This window comes from Cygnus olor, chromosome 8, assembly GCF_009769625.2.
Source record: "Cygnus olor isolate bCygOlo1 chromosome 8, bCygOlo1.pri.v2, whole genome shotgun sequence".
Taxonomy (NCBI): Eukaryota; Metazoa; Chordata; class Aves; order Anseriformes; family Anatidae; genus Cygnus; species Cygnus olor.
In genome coordinates, this window is record NC_049176.1 from 17,528,699 (window position 1) to 17,547,543 (window position 18,845).

The 18,845-nt window shown below is 37.8% G+C and overlaps 1 protein-coding gene across 2 annotated transcripts in view; it reads left to right on the forward strand.

The window, feature by feature from the left end:
• COL24A1 (collagen type XXIV alpha 1 chain) overlaps window positions 1-18,845 on the forward strand; it is a 134,221-nt gene that overhangs the window by 13,479 nt on the left and 101,897 nt on the right. For both annotated transcript variants that reach the window (XM_040565499.1, XM_040565500.1), the window contains exons 4-7: window positions 6,829-6,882; window positions 9,920-9,973; window positions 13,743-13,796; window positions 14,824-14,877. In XM_040565499.1, coding sequence (XP_040421433.1) covers window positions 6,829-6,882; window positions 9,920-9,973; window positions 13,743-13,796; window positions 14,824-14,877 — 216 coding nt within the window. The remainder of the gene's footprint in view (window positions 1-6,828; window positions 6,883-9,919; window positions 9,974-13,742; window positions 13,797-14,823; window positions 14,878-18,845) is intronic.

The following is an 18,845-nucleotide window of genomic DNA, read 5'->3' on the forward strand; positions in this document are numbered from 1 at the left end:
GCTCTTAACATTTGAATGTGTCCATAAATTTATGGCATGTATACTTTCAGCACTGAAAAATATTTTGTGTAGTCAGCAGCTGACAACTTATTTAAAAAATCAGTTTTTACTCTAACCAGAATCCTGATGCCAAGAGAGGTTGTTACACAATTGAGAAATGCACTAACAAGTAATTCACACTAGTTGAGGGGTCGTCTTGCTTAATCTTTTCTGAATGTGATGTCAATCTATCAATGTCTCTCTTACAGACGGGATGCAGAAGTTTCTTGTCTACAAGTTAGTGACAGCAGACCTTGCATTTGGCATAGTCTGTAGCAGTGAATATTGTGTGTTTGTGCTGGAGCGTTTTGCTGGGTCAGCATTTAACGTGTGCAAGGTCTTAAAAGTGATCTGTTGCAGAGCCAGGAGCTAGATCTAGACCTTTGTGGGCACAAGCTCAGCTGAAAGGGCCGGCAGCAGCCACTGAGCAAAGCTGAAGCATTGTGTCACCAAAGGGAGAAAAGACCTCTGTATGGCTTTTCCACACAAGATTTCTGTAATGTGCTTGGTGCGACTTGTGTGGCACAGCACCTGTCACTGTCCTTGGACTCGCAGAGATGCTTTTGGTTTCCTTTCTCAGTCTAGTACACCCATGGAGAGAAAACAGTGGTAAACCAGGTTTTATCTGCGTGGCTCTAACCCTTTAATACATACGTACCCACACAGTCTTATCAGTGAAGATCCTAAAAAAGCAACAGTGCAGGGGAAGAAAAAAAAGTTCTGATGAGGCATGAAGCCCCCTTTCTTCTTCTTTCATTATGTTGTGGTTGGTTTGAACCTTCTTTCAAGATTTCATCACCGAAATAATGTTCGTTCTATTGGAGTTGACAGGCAAGAACTAGCTTTTGTGGTTCTTAAACTCCTCAGCTTCACGTTAGCTTTTAATCATCTACCAGAACTGATTCTTGCCTTGTATAATTAGGCCCCTTGTGTTCCATGATCCTACAGCTGTGGAATTCACCCATCACTACAAAGCAGGGCTCCAGAATTCAGGCTTTCATTTATGGATAGCATATGGAAAAGGGCACCTAATTCTTCAAAAGTACTATGACTGATTAAAATCCTAGCAATTGCGATGACCAAAATCCCCTAAAAAAAATACGATGCAAGTTTAAAGTGAAACAGTGTGGTCTCCTAAACCACTAGTTTGGAGGGAAAGCTGCTCCATTTATCTGCTGAGCCACTCCTTTTTGTATTGCAAATGGTATTGGCAATGTGTAAAGGTTTTTTTAAAAAAAAAAAAGATTAAAAAAAAAGTGTGTTTTTAACGGTTTAACTTTCTAACTGATACTCTTCATTGCACAGTGCTAAGGCTGTTTGCAGTAGCATGATATATAGTTCCACATGTCTAGAAGGAAGGGTTAGTAAGAGCTGAAGAGCCAAGTTCGATTACTTACTGGCAGGTAACTGCATCAGCCTGCCTAGCTGCACAGGACTTGACTTCCCCTGAGAAACGAGCTAGGAATTAGTTTTCTGTGTTGGAAAAGCTTTCTGGGTTATGAAGACACTAATCTGGCAGGAGAAGTGATAGAAGACAAAATGTGGTGTTCCTTAGGTTATCTGGTTGGTAAGGACAAGTAGTCTGGAGATACTGTCAGGAGGAACTGGAAATGCAGTCCCTGCATTAGGAAGAATTGAGTCCTGGACGAGTTCCTCTTATTCCAGCCAAGAGGCGTGAGGCTGAGAACCCTCAAAGAGGGCAGGAGTTTAAGAATCCTAAATGTGGTGCTACATAGAAAAGCAGTAAGAATAGTCATCTGAGATCTCACTCTTAGCATATTTATCAGTTGAACAAAATTGCTTGCTGCAGCTCTCCCTAGCCACAGGGGATGTACTGGGCAGTTAATTACCTTCACATATCTTAGCTCTGCAGATAACCCTCACAGTTCCCTGCCCAGGCTGGGAAATCTTTATCTCAGTATCTGCTAATTCAGTTAAAAAGTTAAGCTACTGTTTTATTTTTGTTACTAGAAAAAAAAAAAAGTTTATCCTAATTATTTAAACATTTCTTTTACTTCACTTGAAGCTGATACATTTTTCCTATCTTCTTCACAGCAATCTTGAGAAGCTTTAATCTGTAACCCAAAGCCAGGTATATTCCTCTGATGTTAATGACATTGCTTTGGTTGCTGTAGGATTCTTTACAGAGAGACTTCAACAGCTGTACAGAAAGGAGGTTAATCCTACACAAGTGACTGCCTGCTCTAGGGCATTGGGGAAGATAAGTGTTTTTCATTTATCACTTCTAATGAAATTCAAATGAAGCAAGTGGAAAAAAATAGGTGGGCATTCATGTTTGGTAGAATCCTGGTTGCTCAAAAATTAATACTTAAAAAAGGTAGAGAGAGCATGCTAGATGTAGGTAGAAGAATTTTGAGTGACAGAATCTGAATTCTAGATGGCCCAAAACTGATGGGGTGACATTTAGTGCAATATTACAGAAATCAGAAGTACAAATAGTTGTTGGGGAATGATTGGTTAGGCAGTCAGATGAGGGTATTAGGGTGTTGTTACAGTACAACTAGAGAATGCATCAAGCATTACAGTGATAACCTGTATTCATTACTAGGAGTGATGAGCTTCGGCTATTTTTCTACTGGTTTGAGTATGCTGAGGCCACAGTTGAGAGAATTGTCCTCAATTTTCATGTGCTGAGCTCTGTCTTTAAATAAATTTAAAAAACAAAAACATACCAACAACAATTTGACAGACTGGAAGAACTGTACATGCATCCATAGAAAGGCTGGATTGAATATCCTAGGAAATCTGTGCAGGCTCACTACAACACTCATTGAGGACCTTTCAAAAGGTAGTGAAAATTACTGAAAGTGTGGGATCTACTCTTGTTTTTTCAGGATGAAGTCACAACTTGAGCTTCTCCCCTCAATTATATCAATGAAGTGCTCAGAATTCATAAGGATGATAAGTTGCAGCGTCTTTTTTAAAGAAGCTGCATACGATCTGTGTTGTGCAAGCTGATCCTATTAAAGAAGTGGATTTAAAGTTTGCATCTGTAATGTTTACCAAAGTAGGAATTTTTTGTTGGTGGTTAAAATGTCAAGTACAAAAAAGTTAACACTTTTAATTGCTTCAAGTTTGTTTAATTACTACTGTTGGCAACAGTTGGAGGAGAAACTATTCAAACAAATGACTAATTCCTTGGTTTAAGAGAGGCTGACTCACTTGCAGAAGTTGTCTTCAGGAGCTTAAGTGGATGCCTGAGAGGTCTCTCTCTACCGTATTCATAAATTGCTTCCTAGCTAGTATAGAAACAGTCATGCTGTCTTGAAGTTTGCTGTTCCTTAAACAAGTTGAAGAAGTGTATGGGGCGTAATAGCTTCTCACAATTAGCTGGAAGAACATTTCCAGGAAGACTGGTGTGTGGTGTACTAAGTCTGCTCTCAGATGAGAGGTTGCATAAGTTGAGGAATCTGAGCTGTGGGTTAAGGAGTAAGAAAGATGCTGTGGTCAAGGAGAGCCCTTGTTAATGCTTTAATCAATCACCTGGGAGGGGCAATAATGTTTCCTTGAAATGTGTTGCACCTATATAGCAAGTGAATGTTTTGAGAAGTGTTTAAGTACAGTTCTATGGCTGCTGTTCCCCAGAAAGTTAAAATATCCTTTTACAGATGGAAGATGGAGGCACAAGTCAATTGGGACGCCCTTTGTAGGACTACCCTTTGTAGAATAAGGTCACTAAGACATTTCCCACTGCATATTTTCTAAGTGGTAATGTTCTGCAGATGCATTCAGCAAGCTGGTTTGTTAGTCCTTGTGCACAGGTAGAATGGCAAATGGGCTTTCTGTGGAGAAAATAGTCTTGGAGAAAAAAATTAAGATGATGTCTTAAGGATGAAGGAAGGATTGCAGGAAGACTCAAGTCTTGAGAGATTGTTCAATTAACTTTAACTGTTAATTATTGTTAACCAAAGACTTCATCTACTACAACAGCTGACTTTGTTTTAGAAAGCCTGAGGAAAGCATTATTCACCCCTGGCTATACAGTTCAAATTATTTTGCTACTTCTTCTAGGGTTTGCTGAGAGCTTGGTTGTGAGAATAGAGTGTGTTTTCCTACTGTGTAGCTAAAAGTTTCTCCTCCATTAGTTTTGCTTCATTTTTGTGTTTTTAGGTGAAGAGAGGTAATTATTAATGAATTAGTGTAATCACAAAGCATTTTTTTGCGAAGGAAGCAGACTCTTAAAAAAAAAAAAAAAACTATCAAGAAAGGAGTCGAGTAAGGAAAATATTCCTGCAGCCCTCATTCAATAAATCAGCAGCAAAGGCTAGAGATGTCAATAAATACACATTAATATTTCTGCGAAGAAAAAGGTGGGATTTGATTATTATTTTTTTACAGAAATGTAGAGAGTGTCTGAAATAAGAGTAGAGAAGAACGTCTCACCACAAAAGATAGTTTTAACTAGTGCACAATTTTACTTAATGAAAAATGTGGCATGTTTTGTTTTGTAGCCACAGGATAATTTTCTAAACAAAGTGTATATCTCAATTTACAATTTGAGAGGAAAGATCAGAAAGCATTATTCCGGGAGCTCCCTGTGCTGTCTGAGGTGCGTTTTTGGAACTCTCCTGACAAAAATGCCAGGTGAAGAGCTTGCCACGTGTCTGCCTGCTAGGTTTTTACTCTTAAACACTATGAGGGTCTTTTAACTGTAGAAAAGTGCAAGGATGCTAGTGAGTGTTTATGCAGTCAGGGTGAATAGTGAATATCCTTAGCTTAAAATATGATGTTAGAGTTCAACACTATGACCAGGACTTCCTACCTGGGACAGTAACAGATCTAAATTACACCAGGATGGAAGTACAACCAGTATGTGGTTTGTGTCTGCATAACGTTATGCAGGATGGGCATACGTACGTTCCCAGCTATGAATAGGCAGCTGCACTGCAGTTAGGACGAATATTGCATTCAACAGTATTCAAAGTCTTGCTCAGTTACAATATCTCCTCGTGCAGAGCAAGACTTGCGTTGCTGTTTAGAGGTGCAGGTGTGGGCTAGGGCTACAGCAGAAGGGCCGCCTCTCTGCACTGTCCCTGCCTACCACTGAGCTTTCTTCCAACAGCTATCACGTCTATGACAGTAACTTTGGGGAAATGCTGCCAGTACTGCTCTTAAAGTTGGGTTGTAAAAGTCATTATACATAAGTCATTATAAGTCATTATTTTCACTGTGGGTGCCAACTGAACTTTCCGGCAGACGGAGCCCAGTGACAATAGCCGGTGCTCAGCACTTCAGAGAGTCCAGGCGTCTGCTCTTACTGCCAAAGCTGATGCCCAATTTCCCTGAGACTTTCACTGGCCATAATTGCCAGCCTGGGGAGGGGGGAAAAAAAAAGCCTATAATTTGTTTACAGAAGAATCCACATTTGTTGCGGGGACTAACTCCAAAACCAGATGTTTCCCAATTCTGATGGTTTTGGGGCAGTCAGCGAGGTTCCAGGATTCAGCTAGACACTTATTAATGCAAGACTTTATTTTTCCAATTTAAAATTCTCCCCTGTTTTCTTAGACCATTTAATTAATAGGGCTATAACTATCTGGAGATATCAGTGTGGCTCTAGCAGATTTTTTGTGAGTAAATGCAGTGGGATCTTACTGAGTCCAGAACACTGAAGCTCTGTCCTCTAATGTGGAAGATTGTATCACTTGAATTTTGTCCAGTTAAAAAAAAAAAAAAAAAGTCTCTGAAGATTACTATGATTAATTGGAGAGGAAAATCTTTTTTGTTGTTGTTCTTCCTCAGAATAAGATTTTTTTTTCCAGAACTGTGCAAAGTAGTCCATATTTTGGCTAAATGAAGGTAATTGGCTTGATATTTCCTAAAGCCTGTAATCAGCACTCTCTTCTCTGCCAGTGATGTTCTTTCCAAGGTAAAAGAAATGTCACTTCCCTAAAAAATTAGGTTTATAAAAAATACAGTTTTGCCTTAATAAAGTAATTTATTTGTTGTTACTAAAACCTCAAAGGTATTATTTTATAAATATATACATATTTATTTTATGAAAAACATGCTGGCTTTTCTTTTGAAAGCCTGCAAGTTGGCCATTTCATTTCAGTCACCATACTTGCCCTTTTGATTTTCTCTGGTATGCCTGCCAGCTTTCAGCAGTGTTGCTTGGGGGTGGGCAGGATGATATTCAAAGTGTTTCGCCTAGGCTTTCAGGTGAGAGGATGCAGAATCTGCAGAACACAGAAGCATGAGGAAGCCTGGGTGATTTATATTATATATGAGCAAATTATTTATATACAAGTGAAACTAAGGATGAACATGTTGCCAGTTATCCTTATCCCAAGCTTGTAATTGGGGAACCTGAACAATCATTTGTCTGTTTGTTTCTTTTTTTATGTCTGTCTTTTCTGTGCAGTGGTATCTCATTTTTCATGATTACTTATCTGACTTTTTAAAATGTTTGGCATGCCAGTGTGTTTATTAAAAAGGCTTAATTATCCTTTGTTCTTTGTTTTGAAATACACTAAACATGTTTCTAACTCTTGAGATCAGTTCTCCTTCCTTTGTAAATTTTGCTTAAGTGTATTTGTATTAATCTAGATTGTCTCCAATTCCTCAGGCATAAAATAATTTTTAAACATAATCTGATATTGAGCAAGACTAAAAACACACGTGCTTGCAGTTTGGGAATCAGTTTTTAAGTAGAGAAGGCTTTTACTAGCAAAAAGTCATCAGCAAGAAGAACCGGTCTGATTCAGACTTGTGGTACTGTCCTTGTGCTGAATTTTAGCCTTAATTGTTTTGATTTTCTGTCACCAGGGTCCTCCAGGTCCTCCAGGCTTACCTGGTCCATCAGGAAAGAGGGGTCCTCGGGTGAGTAAAAGCGTGTTCTTGTGTGGGTCTGCACAGGTCAACAATAATTAAACTGGAGTTGGAGTTTGCATCTTTTTGTTTTATTTTCAACCTTATTCATATACCTGTTGATTATGAAAGTATGTAATTCTTAACGTTTGGTAGATAGGTTAGAATAAGGCAAATTAATCAACTTTTTCTTCTGCTGTGACCCTTCAGCATAGTTAATTCTGTGTATGGGTGTGTACACGGGGCACTGTTACATCTGCGCCTAGCTTTTGTTGCTTGCAATACTAACTTTTTGTTTTTCCATGTTGCTCCCATTTGCTGCTTTGCAGTCTAAGATCACATTCATTTGTTTTTTGGAATGAGAGGGAGTGAGCAATGCATATCACTGCCACAGAGGAGCAGGCGGTTGATACAAAATTAACCACTGCAAGACAGAAAAAATAATTCCTAATGATCTGTTTTGGACTTGTGTGTTACAATAGCTTGATAAAAGGGGTGATAGGTAATTGTTATGTAGAAGATTTAGGGTCATGGTATTTGGGGATGTAAGTGGTTATGGCTGTAGCGCTTTAGGCTAGCTGAATGGCAAGTGGGAAGTAAGGGAGCAATTTATATGAAAATCTCAGCAGGTGTGTGGGAGTAGCGTTGAGTCAGCCTTTGAGGCACATTTAAACAAGTTGTCACACATAGTGTTGAATGTCCTTTCAAAACTTGGTGTGGTTGGGTAGGAAAGTACACTGGTCAAGGGGGCAGAATGACCTGGTGCTTTAGAGCAGCTGGAGGTAAGAGAGTGGATAAGACACGTTTGAAAGTATAAAATGAAAACAATTTCTTCAAATACATACCTTTTTGACTTAATTTCTTGGGTTCTTTTCTCAAATTATCCTGCTACATAAGAGCTGACAGTACCTACATCTCAGATTTTTATATTGCCAAACAATATTGCCTCTGAGGCCATTCCTGCCTCAGAGGCAGGATCCAACGTACCCAAGTCAACCCTCACAAGTGGAAGTTGCCTTTGTTTTGGAGGTTGTCCATGTGTCTAAAGCCATGCCTGTTGGTGAGATCTCTCTCTTGCTCTGTTCGTATTGCTGCAGATCCTCTTTATAGGTGTAAAGGACTTATGAGTATAGTGCTCTACTGTGTGAGTTTTCTGGATTAATTATTGAGTAGGGCATCCTTCCTGATGTAAGGAGACATCATTTATGGTAGGGTACCTGGAGAAGTAAAGAAATGGCCAAGGTGATTATTATTTACCAGCAATTCTGCCACAGAGTTTAAAATACATATTTATATGGGCCAAGAAAGCCTAGAAAAGTATTTGAGCAATGAAATAATTTTTTTTGGAAATGTTAGTGCTCTTTACTTTGCCTAATGCTGATAAATTCAAGCAAGTACAGGTAGTGAAAAGACATGGTATGTCAGAGTAGTTTGAGCCAAAAAGCATGTAAAACCCTGTTGATGCAAAGCTCATCTCCACATGTACAAATCTGCCCTGTGACTTTGTCTTCCATCGCCTGAGCTGCCATTTGAGATCTGAAAATGTGACTTGAGGTGTCAAAGGAAAGCAGCAGAGTGCAGAGCTGCATTGCCTGGGCCTTCTGCAAGGTCTCTTGGGTGCATGCCCAAGCCTGATTTTGACAAGTTCACAAGGGTTGAACAGTTTGGGCACAGTACCAATGTCTGATTAATGGTCAGAGATTACCATTAAAAACAGATTTTGATTTTTGTGTTTCTGTGGTAGAGAAGTCCACTGAAGGGTTTGGTTTTGTGTATATTTGTTTTTTTGGCTTGTTCCAAGTTTCTCAAGCGTGAACTTTCAGTGACTTCAGAATTAATCAACAATGAGATCAACTTCCCCTAATGCCTCCCATTCCACCAGGATACCTTTGCACCTCTGTGGTGCAACACATCTTCAGTTATGCTCCAACTTGCAAGTGACTCTTGCAAGCAGCAAAAGCTAGAAGCCACTTCAGCACTGGAGCTCCATTGGCACTTTCTATTTGTTTCCCTTCTCCTAAATCCCTGAGAGCGCCTCCAATGTTGCCAGCAGTCAAACTAATCCCACATGCTGTTCGAGAGATTAGTATTTCTATGGAGTTTTGTCAACATTGTCATTAGTAAGACAGAGCGCTTAAGAGAGAGAGCTTTCAGTGTTACTGCAAGGTATAATTGCTAAATTCAGAGTCATGTGAAGAAAAAAATAGAGGCTGAATTTATCTCCTTTAAGAATACTGAGAATATGAGAGAGATGAAACAGATTCTTATTATTTTGTTATTTGGATGAATTGTTTGGCTGAATTTTGGCCTTAGTAAATTCAGTGAAAGTTTCGCTGCTGACTTACCAGAGATAGATTTTCACCAGTTTGGTCCTCCAGTTATTGGATAAATAGCTGCTGACAGCCATTGCAAAAATATTTTCCCTAATGCACAGTTTGTCATGGACTGAGGATTACTCAGTGTATTGCAGGAATGGACGCTTGTCCTGGATGGTGTTTTAACTGGATATAGATAGTCCCGGTTAGCCATTCTGTTCCTGGAATGGTTTTAGTTAAATTATTTTGGCAACAAACCCATTTTCTACATTGGTTGTGGGAGAATCAGACAGGTTTCTATCTGTGATGATTTATTTAGAGGAGATGGAATACTCCTGTTTGAGTCGTCCCTTAAATCAGTGAGAACTACTACAATTCCTTCCTTTTGCAGTTTATAACTGGGTGCCTCTGAATGTGATCTTTCTGCTTTAATCCAATGCTTCCAAGTTTTGCAGTTGCATTGCAGTTGCAGAGCAACTTTGCAGTGACTGCGTGCCAAATACCTGTTAAGATTTGGGAAGATGATTTAAAAAAAAAATAAAAATGAGAGATTTAAAAGAAGGGGGAAGTACTTAATTTTTAGGAAGATGTGCACGTTTCTTGAGAATCCTTTGAAAGTCCCGAACAGTGCTTCTAAAAGCAACAATTATACAGTAAAATGATTCATGAAACTTTTCACAGTTGTTCAGTGATGTGCTGAGTAATTCCACTCTCTTTTTTGTTTGTTTTTATAGGGTATTCCAGGACCACATGGTAATCCAGGTTTGCCAGGACTACCAGGTCCAAAGGTGAGTTAATTTATCTATGTTGTCATGTGAATACGTGAGCTTCTTAATGACTTTTTGGAAGTCATAGCACTGGTTCCTTTAATTGAAGTAATTGGCCTTCTTTGGTTTACAGATGGAGACTGTTACTGTAAACAATTTTTAATTAAATATAATCAATCAAATCAAAACAAAATGGCAGTTTATTCAGGGAATAAAAAACTATGTGCAGAATGGTGGCTTGGAAACTGTTACCCGTGCAAGTAGTCTGTGCTTCCCAAAAGAGTTCCTGTAAATTAGCTCAGCCTCTTCAATAAGCTGGAATTTATGGAGAGTAAACGTTTAATTGCTGTAATCTTTTTGTCTTGATAGAAAAGAACAAGGGGGGGGAAAAAAAGACTGAGTCATTCTCTGTAAATTCCTCTTTTTTGTCAGTACCCAATCTTTCATATTTAAATACTCTGCTATTTCAAACATTATCACTTGATTAATATAGTAATTTTCTCTAGATGTGTGAATGTGATATTTAAAACCGAAGAAAAAATACAAGACCTGGAAGCTCAAATAAAAACCCTTCAAACCTGTGTAACATAAGGCCCTTTAAACAGTCTTGACAGATCTGTGCAATTGCAGAATGCCTTCAACTCATATTTAGTTTGAATGATTTGATAGATAAGTTAGGAAAAAAGAACAGCAACCATGATTTGTTTTAGTGCGATTCCTTGTGGCAGGAATCTGACCTGTCATGACAGGTGTTAGAAACTACTTGAGGACATAAAAAGAAATTAAATAAAGCTTTCAGTGTTAAACACTGTAAAACGAAGCAACTCTATTTGTTATGTTCTTTTGTTACTGTCTAGTTTTATAGGAACAGTTAGATTCATAGTTAATTGTCACAATATTTATGCTTGCTGTATAATAGAGTATATTGTTAGGAAAATAATTATAACCAATTACTCCTAGGTTTTCTTTGATAATGGATTTTCCCACTCCACTGAGTTATAATCCTGATCAGTCATGTAGCCATCTCCATGAATTTAAAACCAGAAGCAATTGTGTGGATATGCACATATCTATACACACACACAGACACAGATATATAGGTATGTATACACACACATTTCACTAGGTGGTTAGCGCTCTTCCTAGTCTGTTGGACTATAAATTACCCTTTCAGTACAAGTACCTTCTGAAACACTTTTATTTGAAAAGAAACTAACCGGGTGCTCACCAAGAATTCAACTATGAAGATCCAGTTGACCTACACTGATTATGGAAGTTGAAATGAAACACTTCTGTTTGATCTTAACACATTACAGATGAGTTGCAATAATTTTCTGGCAGAAATTGTATTTTTCCATGCAGAATTCTATTTTACCTATGAGATGCATGCATTTTCCCTTCTATGTTGAAACATTCCTTATGCAGTTGTTTGAAGCATGGAACAACGTTAGCTAATATCCTTCTCAGTGTTTCTACTGATCCTTTCAGATGGAGAGCCAGATTCTACCCTGAACATATGCTTAGCAGTTCTTACCGATAGCTAAGTGTCCTCAGCATTTAATTTCTGATAAACAGTTGATTGAGGGCGTTAAAGTCATTTAAAAGTACTTAAGAAGCTTTACTATGTTTCTGGCTCACAGGAAAAAGGGTTAGGTCAAGAAAATCAAGTTTGTGGATTTTGGCACTGTTCTAACTACACTCTAATGTTACATAGATTAAATAATGAGCTGCTTTATTTATCCTCGCATCTTGACCTGGTCATGTGTTCATCCAAATTTGAAAATGATGCATAACAATGGCTGGTTTGCTTTTTAGATTAAAAGTAATGAGGAATTATGTCTATAGGGGAAAGGAAAGGCTGTGAGTTAAGTTGTCAGAAGGCTTGTGTTATTTTTTTGTTGTTTTTTTGGGGGGAGCTGGCATGTTTGTGTTGACTTTGTTTTTTTTTTTTTTTTGTGTATGATTTTTCTTTTTGGTGGTGGTGGGTTTTTTCTTTTCTTTTTCTTTTTTTTTTGATTTGTGTGTATGTGTCCAGCTCTTTGCTAGTTTATATTTCCACTCTTAGTTTAATAAGCTTTCCTGCACTGGAAAATAGAAGCAGAAGACTGGATTTTTTCAAGGAATATTATAATCTACCTTCCAAAATGTAAGCCAGCTGCTGGTATATACTTAAAAAACTCTTACCATGCTGAAGAATTGTGTTCTATGTGACCTGACAAATTGACAGTAAAGATTCATTTTGCCTATATTTCTAGACTTTATTTTTAGTATTGAACAAGCTTAGTTTCTCCAGTGGCTTCACACATACAAATCCTAACTGTGGTGAGATAATTCTTGATCTGCAGTAATGTAAGCAAGAGGAGTATCAGGCCCAGTAGCATTTCATGTGCATAAAATTTATATATGAAATTCAAATATGTAAATTTTTAACTATTTTACAGGTCTTAACTGGCAGACTGTCAGGAAGCCTCACACTGCTCGTTTTGTACATCCGTATGAGAGGAGTGTTGGGTAGCTAGAGATCTCCAGCCATGGGTGGCAGGTCTTGTTGTACCTTGTCCCCAGGATGGCCTAAACTGTTTCTTTCAAAGGAAACAAAAGGTCTCAGTGACTTCCCTGTAAAGCTTGACCAAGGAGCCCAAGCAGATGATACACATTCTGTGCCATTTAGAGGAGTAACTGTGAAGATACACCAGTATCTTTGGTGCAGTGTCTGTGGCGTTGGCAGAGGTGCCTGTAGCTGAGAGCTCTGCAGGGCCAGGTGCCAGGCCCTCCTGCGGGGCCTGGTGGCAGGGTCTGGCACAAAGGGTTTGGAATAGCAGAGGTCAGTGGGGCAGAGTTCTTCCCTGATCTGTGGCCTAGTTTTAGATGCAGGCAGTAATTTCTGCCCAGGAATGATGAACTGTATAATCAGCTAGGAAATAATTTGTAAATGAACAGAGGCTTTCAGGCATGGTGACAGCTCTGTCCTTCCAGGATGTCTTCACTGGGTAGGGTAGGTGGTGAGCATGAGGAAGACCCAGACACATTTAAATCAGCGCAATAATATGGAGTGGTTATCTTGCATTGTACTGGGGAATACGTGGCATCCTGAAGTGGTGGGTCCTGAGGGAAAGCATTTTAGTTGGGGTGACTACTGTAATCTTGCTTAGCAGGACTGCTTCTCATGTGCCTTTTTAAAGGGTTAGTGCAGAAGTATATTAATCTTATGGACAGGCTAATGGGAATACCTGTGAGAATAAAAGTGGTTGCTGAAAGCACGTGGTCCTTTAAAGCAGCCTTTAACTCGGAGAAGAACACTGACACAGTTAAGTAAAGATAAGCATTTGAAGTAAATGAACAGCTTTAAACAGGCCTACTCTGGATTAAAGGATTTTAAAATATAGTTTCACAGAAATTGAAATAACAGCGTGCTCTACTGGTATCCATTTACTGTTTGATAAATAAGGCTTTAGAGGCAAAACAAATAACAGGTCATATATTCAGTTATAATTGTGAATACAGACACACTGACATCTATATTGCTAGACAAGTTACAAATAAAAGCTTTTTATTAAATGTTGTTGTGACATGAAATTTCAAAAACATAAATCTCCTTTCAGTGTGAATTACCATAATTTGTCATCATTCTTTTCAGATTTTTTTCCAAAACTTTTTCAGTAATAGTAAATACAGTTTATATATACATTCCCACTTCTCTTGCTGAAACAGTGAAAACGTTTGTTTCCACATACATAATTTAAAACTCTGTTGCCTGGTGATATTAATGAGCTTAATTTCTCTGCGATAGGGCCCTAAAGGAGACCCAGGATCCTCCCCAGGACCTGCAAAACGTGGGGAGAAGGTAACACCTTCTTAATTATAAAAAAAAAAAGTTCTATCTGTCGCATTCTTTTGTGGAAGTCTTGAGTATAGGTATTTAGAATGATTCTTCATGGAAATGTTATGTTTGAAAGCTTGTGGCTTATTCATTTTTAGATTGCGAATCATCTGATTACATATGAAACTTTAAAACCAATGATAATGCTAAAAATCTAATGGCATATTTACATTTTAATGTGTTAGGCTAGTTCTTAGAGTGACCTGTATTTGTGAAAAACTTTATTAGGAGCATTTGCTGTTAGTTCAGTTGCGGAGTGTTTGTGCTAAGTATAAAACAGGTAGGAGTCCAGGACTTATACTATCTATAATGAAATAAGCATTAACAAATAACTGTTGTCTACTAGCTGCTGATGTGAATGTAAAATAATATTTCTTTGTTAATGTGTAAATTTTGTTGAATCCTAACATTCACAAATACATATTTTCAATGTTAAAGAAATGCTGAGCAAAATTCAGAGAAGTTTCTATTGATGCACTGATAAGAAACTTAACTGCTGCTTTTGTAGAAATAACAACATTATTTTAAGCTAGCGAGCTTGTACTTTTGGCAATCTAACCAGTGTTATGAGCTATATACGGCCACTTGAAACTCAAAGTTTATTCTTTGGCAGGAGCCCAACCTATCACAGAAATATTGTTGAACAGTTTAAAGCTCACCCATGTATAAGTATTAGCTACACCTAGTTGTATGTAAAATGCCTCCATAATCCAAAAATATCAGATGGATAGGCATTTTTCTAGTTCTCTTTCTTTTGGGTTCTCAACTTTTCACCCAAGTCAAATTTCATCAGCCTAAGTACCAGGTGGTAGCATCTGGGGAAGTGTAGCCTATTCAATTTTTTTCCTCTAAGCAAAAAAATCTGTGCCTAATAAAATATTTACTTCTTCACACCAAATGTCCAAGAGTGCAAAGATATGAAGTCCTACATATTGATAGCCCTAGATCATGTTCCAGTGAAACAGTGATTCTGGATATTCTTCTTGTACAGGGTGATCCAGGCCCAATAGGCTTTCAAGGCCCACCTGGGATCAAAGGCCAGAAGGTAAGTTCCTATTTCCTTTTTCACACAGGCTTCCCTGCCTCAAATGTGCAGCCATCAGAAGTATATCTTGTGGTTAAGGGAACAGAAAGTGAACGAGCTTTATGCCTGCTGTTGGTACTGTTAAATGTATGAGGTTCCAGGGCCATCAGCGCAAAACTTTCTGTAAAAACTAAACAAACAGATTATGGCAGGCATGGCATGCCCCTTCTTGAACAGAATGGGAGTGTGGGTGTTGCCTGCAAGATACAGCCATTTAAAAATTGATTGTGTTCAATTTTCAGTAAGTCTCTTAATTTTGTTTATTGTGTACTTCATAGTTTCGAAAAAGTTCTTTGGGATCTTGTGCTCTTTCATTGAGTAGTAATTCTGGTGCTCAGTGTTTCAGTGCTGCGTTATTTACTACATCTCCAAATGTGTGCCAGAACTGCTAAAAATAGAAGCCAGGTGAAATAAGTTCCAATTTTGGGTCCTATATAATGGCGATGTTTTTCAGTATGAGAAACGTCAGGTGCTACACACTGCATTTAAGAAATACATCAAAACTATGGCAGGCCCACATATACAAGAAAGCACAAGACAAACAAGGAGATCTGGGGAGGGAAATTGAAGGATGTTAATAGAGGGAATGAAACAACCTGAAGAAAATGAGCAGAGTAGAGTGAGGGAGTGGGTATAGTTTGTGGAAAGATTATCTGACATGTCCAGTAGGCTGCTCCGGATTGTCAGTATTGTTAATAAAATGGCACAGTAGAAAAAATCATCAAGAAGGTTGGAGGGAAAGTAGTGTTAAATGCTGTCTTTTAAGAAGACAATTTTGTTTTGCAATTGTAATAAAAAAGATGGAGAAGAGATACCACAGTAAAATTTTGCAGTAGTAGCACTAAAAGCAGTTGTAAAGTGTTCCTCAAAAGAATTGAATGAACTGTTAGAAATATAGGCCCTGGAATTCGTGGTCTTCCTTTGATATATGAAGAAGGAATAATGATTGAAGGCTTGCCTGTTATTGACTTAAAGAAAAAACGGTATTGCTACAAAACTCATTCAGTGTTACATTTTAAAACATCTTTGTTCTATGTTGTCTTGATCTTGGTGTAAGACAATTTTTTAAACTATATATAAATAATCGTTCATTTCTAGAATTCACCAAAACAGTAAAAATGTGACCAGAAAAGGAAACTATCATTGATTAGCATCATGAGTAGCGTGAGTGTGGAAACTTGTGTTTGCCAAACACATGTGGTCCACAGTTCTGTGAACTGGGAAAATGTATAGCTGTAACAAGAATTTGCAACGCAACCGTTCTGTTGGGAGCTAACCTACATGTCGATAGCTTTTGTTACTCACTGAACTTGGGCCACCTTGAGATTCCCCACATATTGTGCTTTCTCATTTCATCAGGTTTATGCTTTTACTTAGAAAACAAAGTAGTTTTTGTTTTAAAGGTTTTTAGATGGGAAGCAGCTGTCACTTGTTCTGGATTATAAGACTGACGTTTGGGGGCAAGGAAATGAAAATCTCATGGCCATCAGGCTTTCTTCCTGCCACAAGAATTCACTCCTTATCTGAGGCTTAGAGACTCAGTGGAGAATTGTGATCACTTGATCACTGGAAACTTTACTCTCTATTTCCATGTTGTACACATCAGACACTAATTAGAACCACTTTTAAGTTAACTTCTGCCTGACCTACATTGCAAGAACACCAGATTTTGAACACACTACACCTGTAAACATTAAAAAGCATTTCATGCTTGCTTTTTTTAATGACAAGCTCACAATTCGTTGTTTTAAATAATTGATCATTATCACTTTTCAATATATATAAATTGGTAAATGCACTGTCAGACTAGTCCTTTTGCTGTTAGCTTATTGTGATCTTGGAAATTATTTACAAAGGAATGTAAGCACAAATAGCTGTGAAATAAACCAGATACAAGAATAAACTGCAGGAAAAAAAACAAGTACTTCAATTTTTGTTTTGTAGCCCAGTACTACTGGGTAATTGCCATAGTACAGAATAAATAACATATTTCTAATATTCTTTCTCTTCCACTTAAAAAGGAAGATAAGCAAATCTTATATATGAATTAATGGTGTCACAAATACTCTTTGATATTTGGTGGATGGCTTGTGTTAACTCAACAGTTTCTAAACCATGAGATATTTGATAGCAAATAAGCCTGAAGTTCTTACAGATATTCTTTTAATAGTGTAATACAAATCTATACTAGTTTCATGGCAGTTACATTTTTTCGTTGATTTTTGTCATTGTTTTCCTGAACGACTTATAAGTCTGAAGTTTTTCTTCAGCAAATTCAACATCAATTCTGCATTAACCATAATGGTGGTTGGTGGCATTGGAGAGCTGAGGTTTGGGTACGCTGCAATGCCTGCTGCCCTCCGCTGGGCATTAGCACACCTGCTCTAGGCCATCAGTAGCTGTGGCTGAAATTGTGTTCAAGTTTTCTCATCAGAATTTCCCTGCTTCTGGACTTTCTCTTGTTACTCACTGCTTATACAAAAACGTGTTTTGGAAATTTGAGGCCAACATCCATATTTTATTTTATTTTATTTTATTTTTTTATCTGAATGACTTCTGAGAAGCCATGTGATTTTATTTTTTTCTCCTGAATGTCTGAATTTAGCAAATCATATTAGGAAAGGTTCTTGGAAAGATTCTTTTTACAAAAAAAAAAAGAGAAGAAAAAAATTCTCAGTGCAGTACAACTACTGTTTTGTATTATAACTATAAAATGATGCGTCTCTTTTTATAAAGCTGAATACACGGAGGGGTTAGTTGTTTTTTTTTTATTTTTGTAAGATAGTAAAACAAAAGTATGTTAATAATCAGGACTCTGGAAACAGATTATTTTGATGGACCTTTTTCATTACACACCATGTGTTGGAGTATGTATCCTTGTGGCTACATATAAAATATGACATTTCTTTTGACTGTAACACGCACTATAAAAAGCCAAGCTTTGCTTGGTTCATGGTAGTTTTTTTTTTTGCCCTGGATAGTGTTCCAAATTTGTTCTAGCGTAAGAATAGAAAATTGCATGTTTATGAAGTGTTTAAAGGCTGTATTTTCAGGCATCTTTTGAAACAGAGAAATGATGGCTGGAAATTAATAATTAGGTTGAGGAGAATGCTGTTTCTAGAGCAGTTGCACAAATCTTTTATCTGGAGCTATCTTTGACAGTGCCACTTTAAAATCAGCACTTACAAAACTTTCGTTACAGCAGTGCAGAGACTTCACCAGGGTAGAAGCCCCCTTGTTCTTTCCTCCTCCCAAAAAGGGCCTACTTGACCTCTACAGACAGATGAGTAGTTGCCTCTGACAGGGTACTGGGGAATAGATTTGTCAGAAAGGACAGTACTCGTGTATACAGAATTCATTCAGCCTGGGTCCTGCTGCACTGGCCATATGGTAGACAGACACTTAAACTCTCTGTGAAGGCTTCTCTGATTGCCATTAGCTAGTGGTAAGGATCATTCTGTAATGTAGACCGAAATATTCTTGCAGCTTGCGGTGTTCTAGTTATGTGCTTGAAGTCTGTGTTGCTGTAGTTCAAAGCTTCAAACCTTTCACTTCCACACTGATCTTTTAAATCAAAGTGTTGATCTGCATTAGGATTTGGGAGGTATTTCATTTTCCGAACCAATACATATGAACTTGTATTCCTTCTGTTCATTTTCATCTTAGGTCAGAGCAAACTGGGACTTGTTTTTGTGGGTATGCTTAAGAATATGAACCTCGACTAATGAACAATCCAGAATTTTTAAATACTCGCTTTAGTGTTGTTTAGCTTTGTTCCCAACCAGCATCGAGTTGAAAATAAATTCGGACTGTGTTAAGTCTGAATAAGAGAACAGACATACTGCTCTAAAATTGAAGTTCATAATAGCAGTTTTCCTGTGGCAGAAGTAAGATGGTGTTATGTAGAAACATACATGTGGCAATTAGGC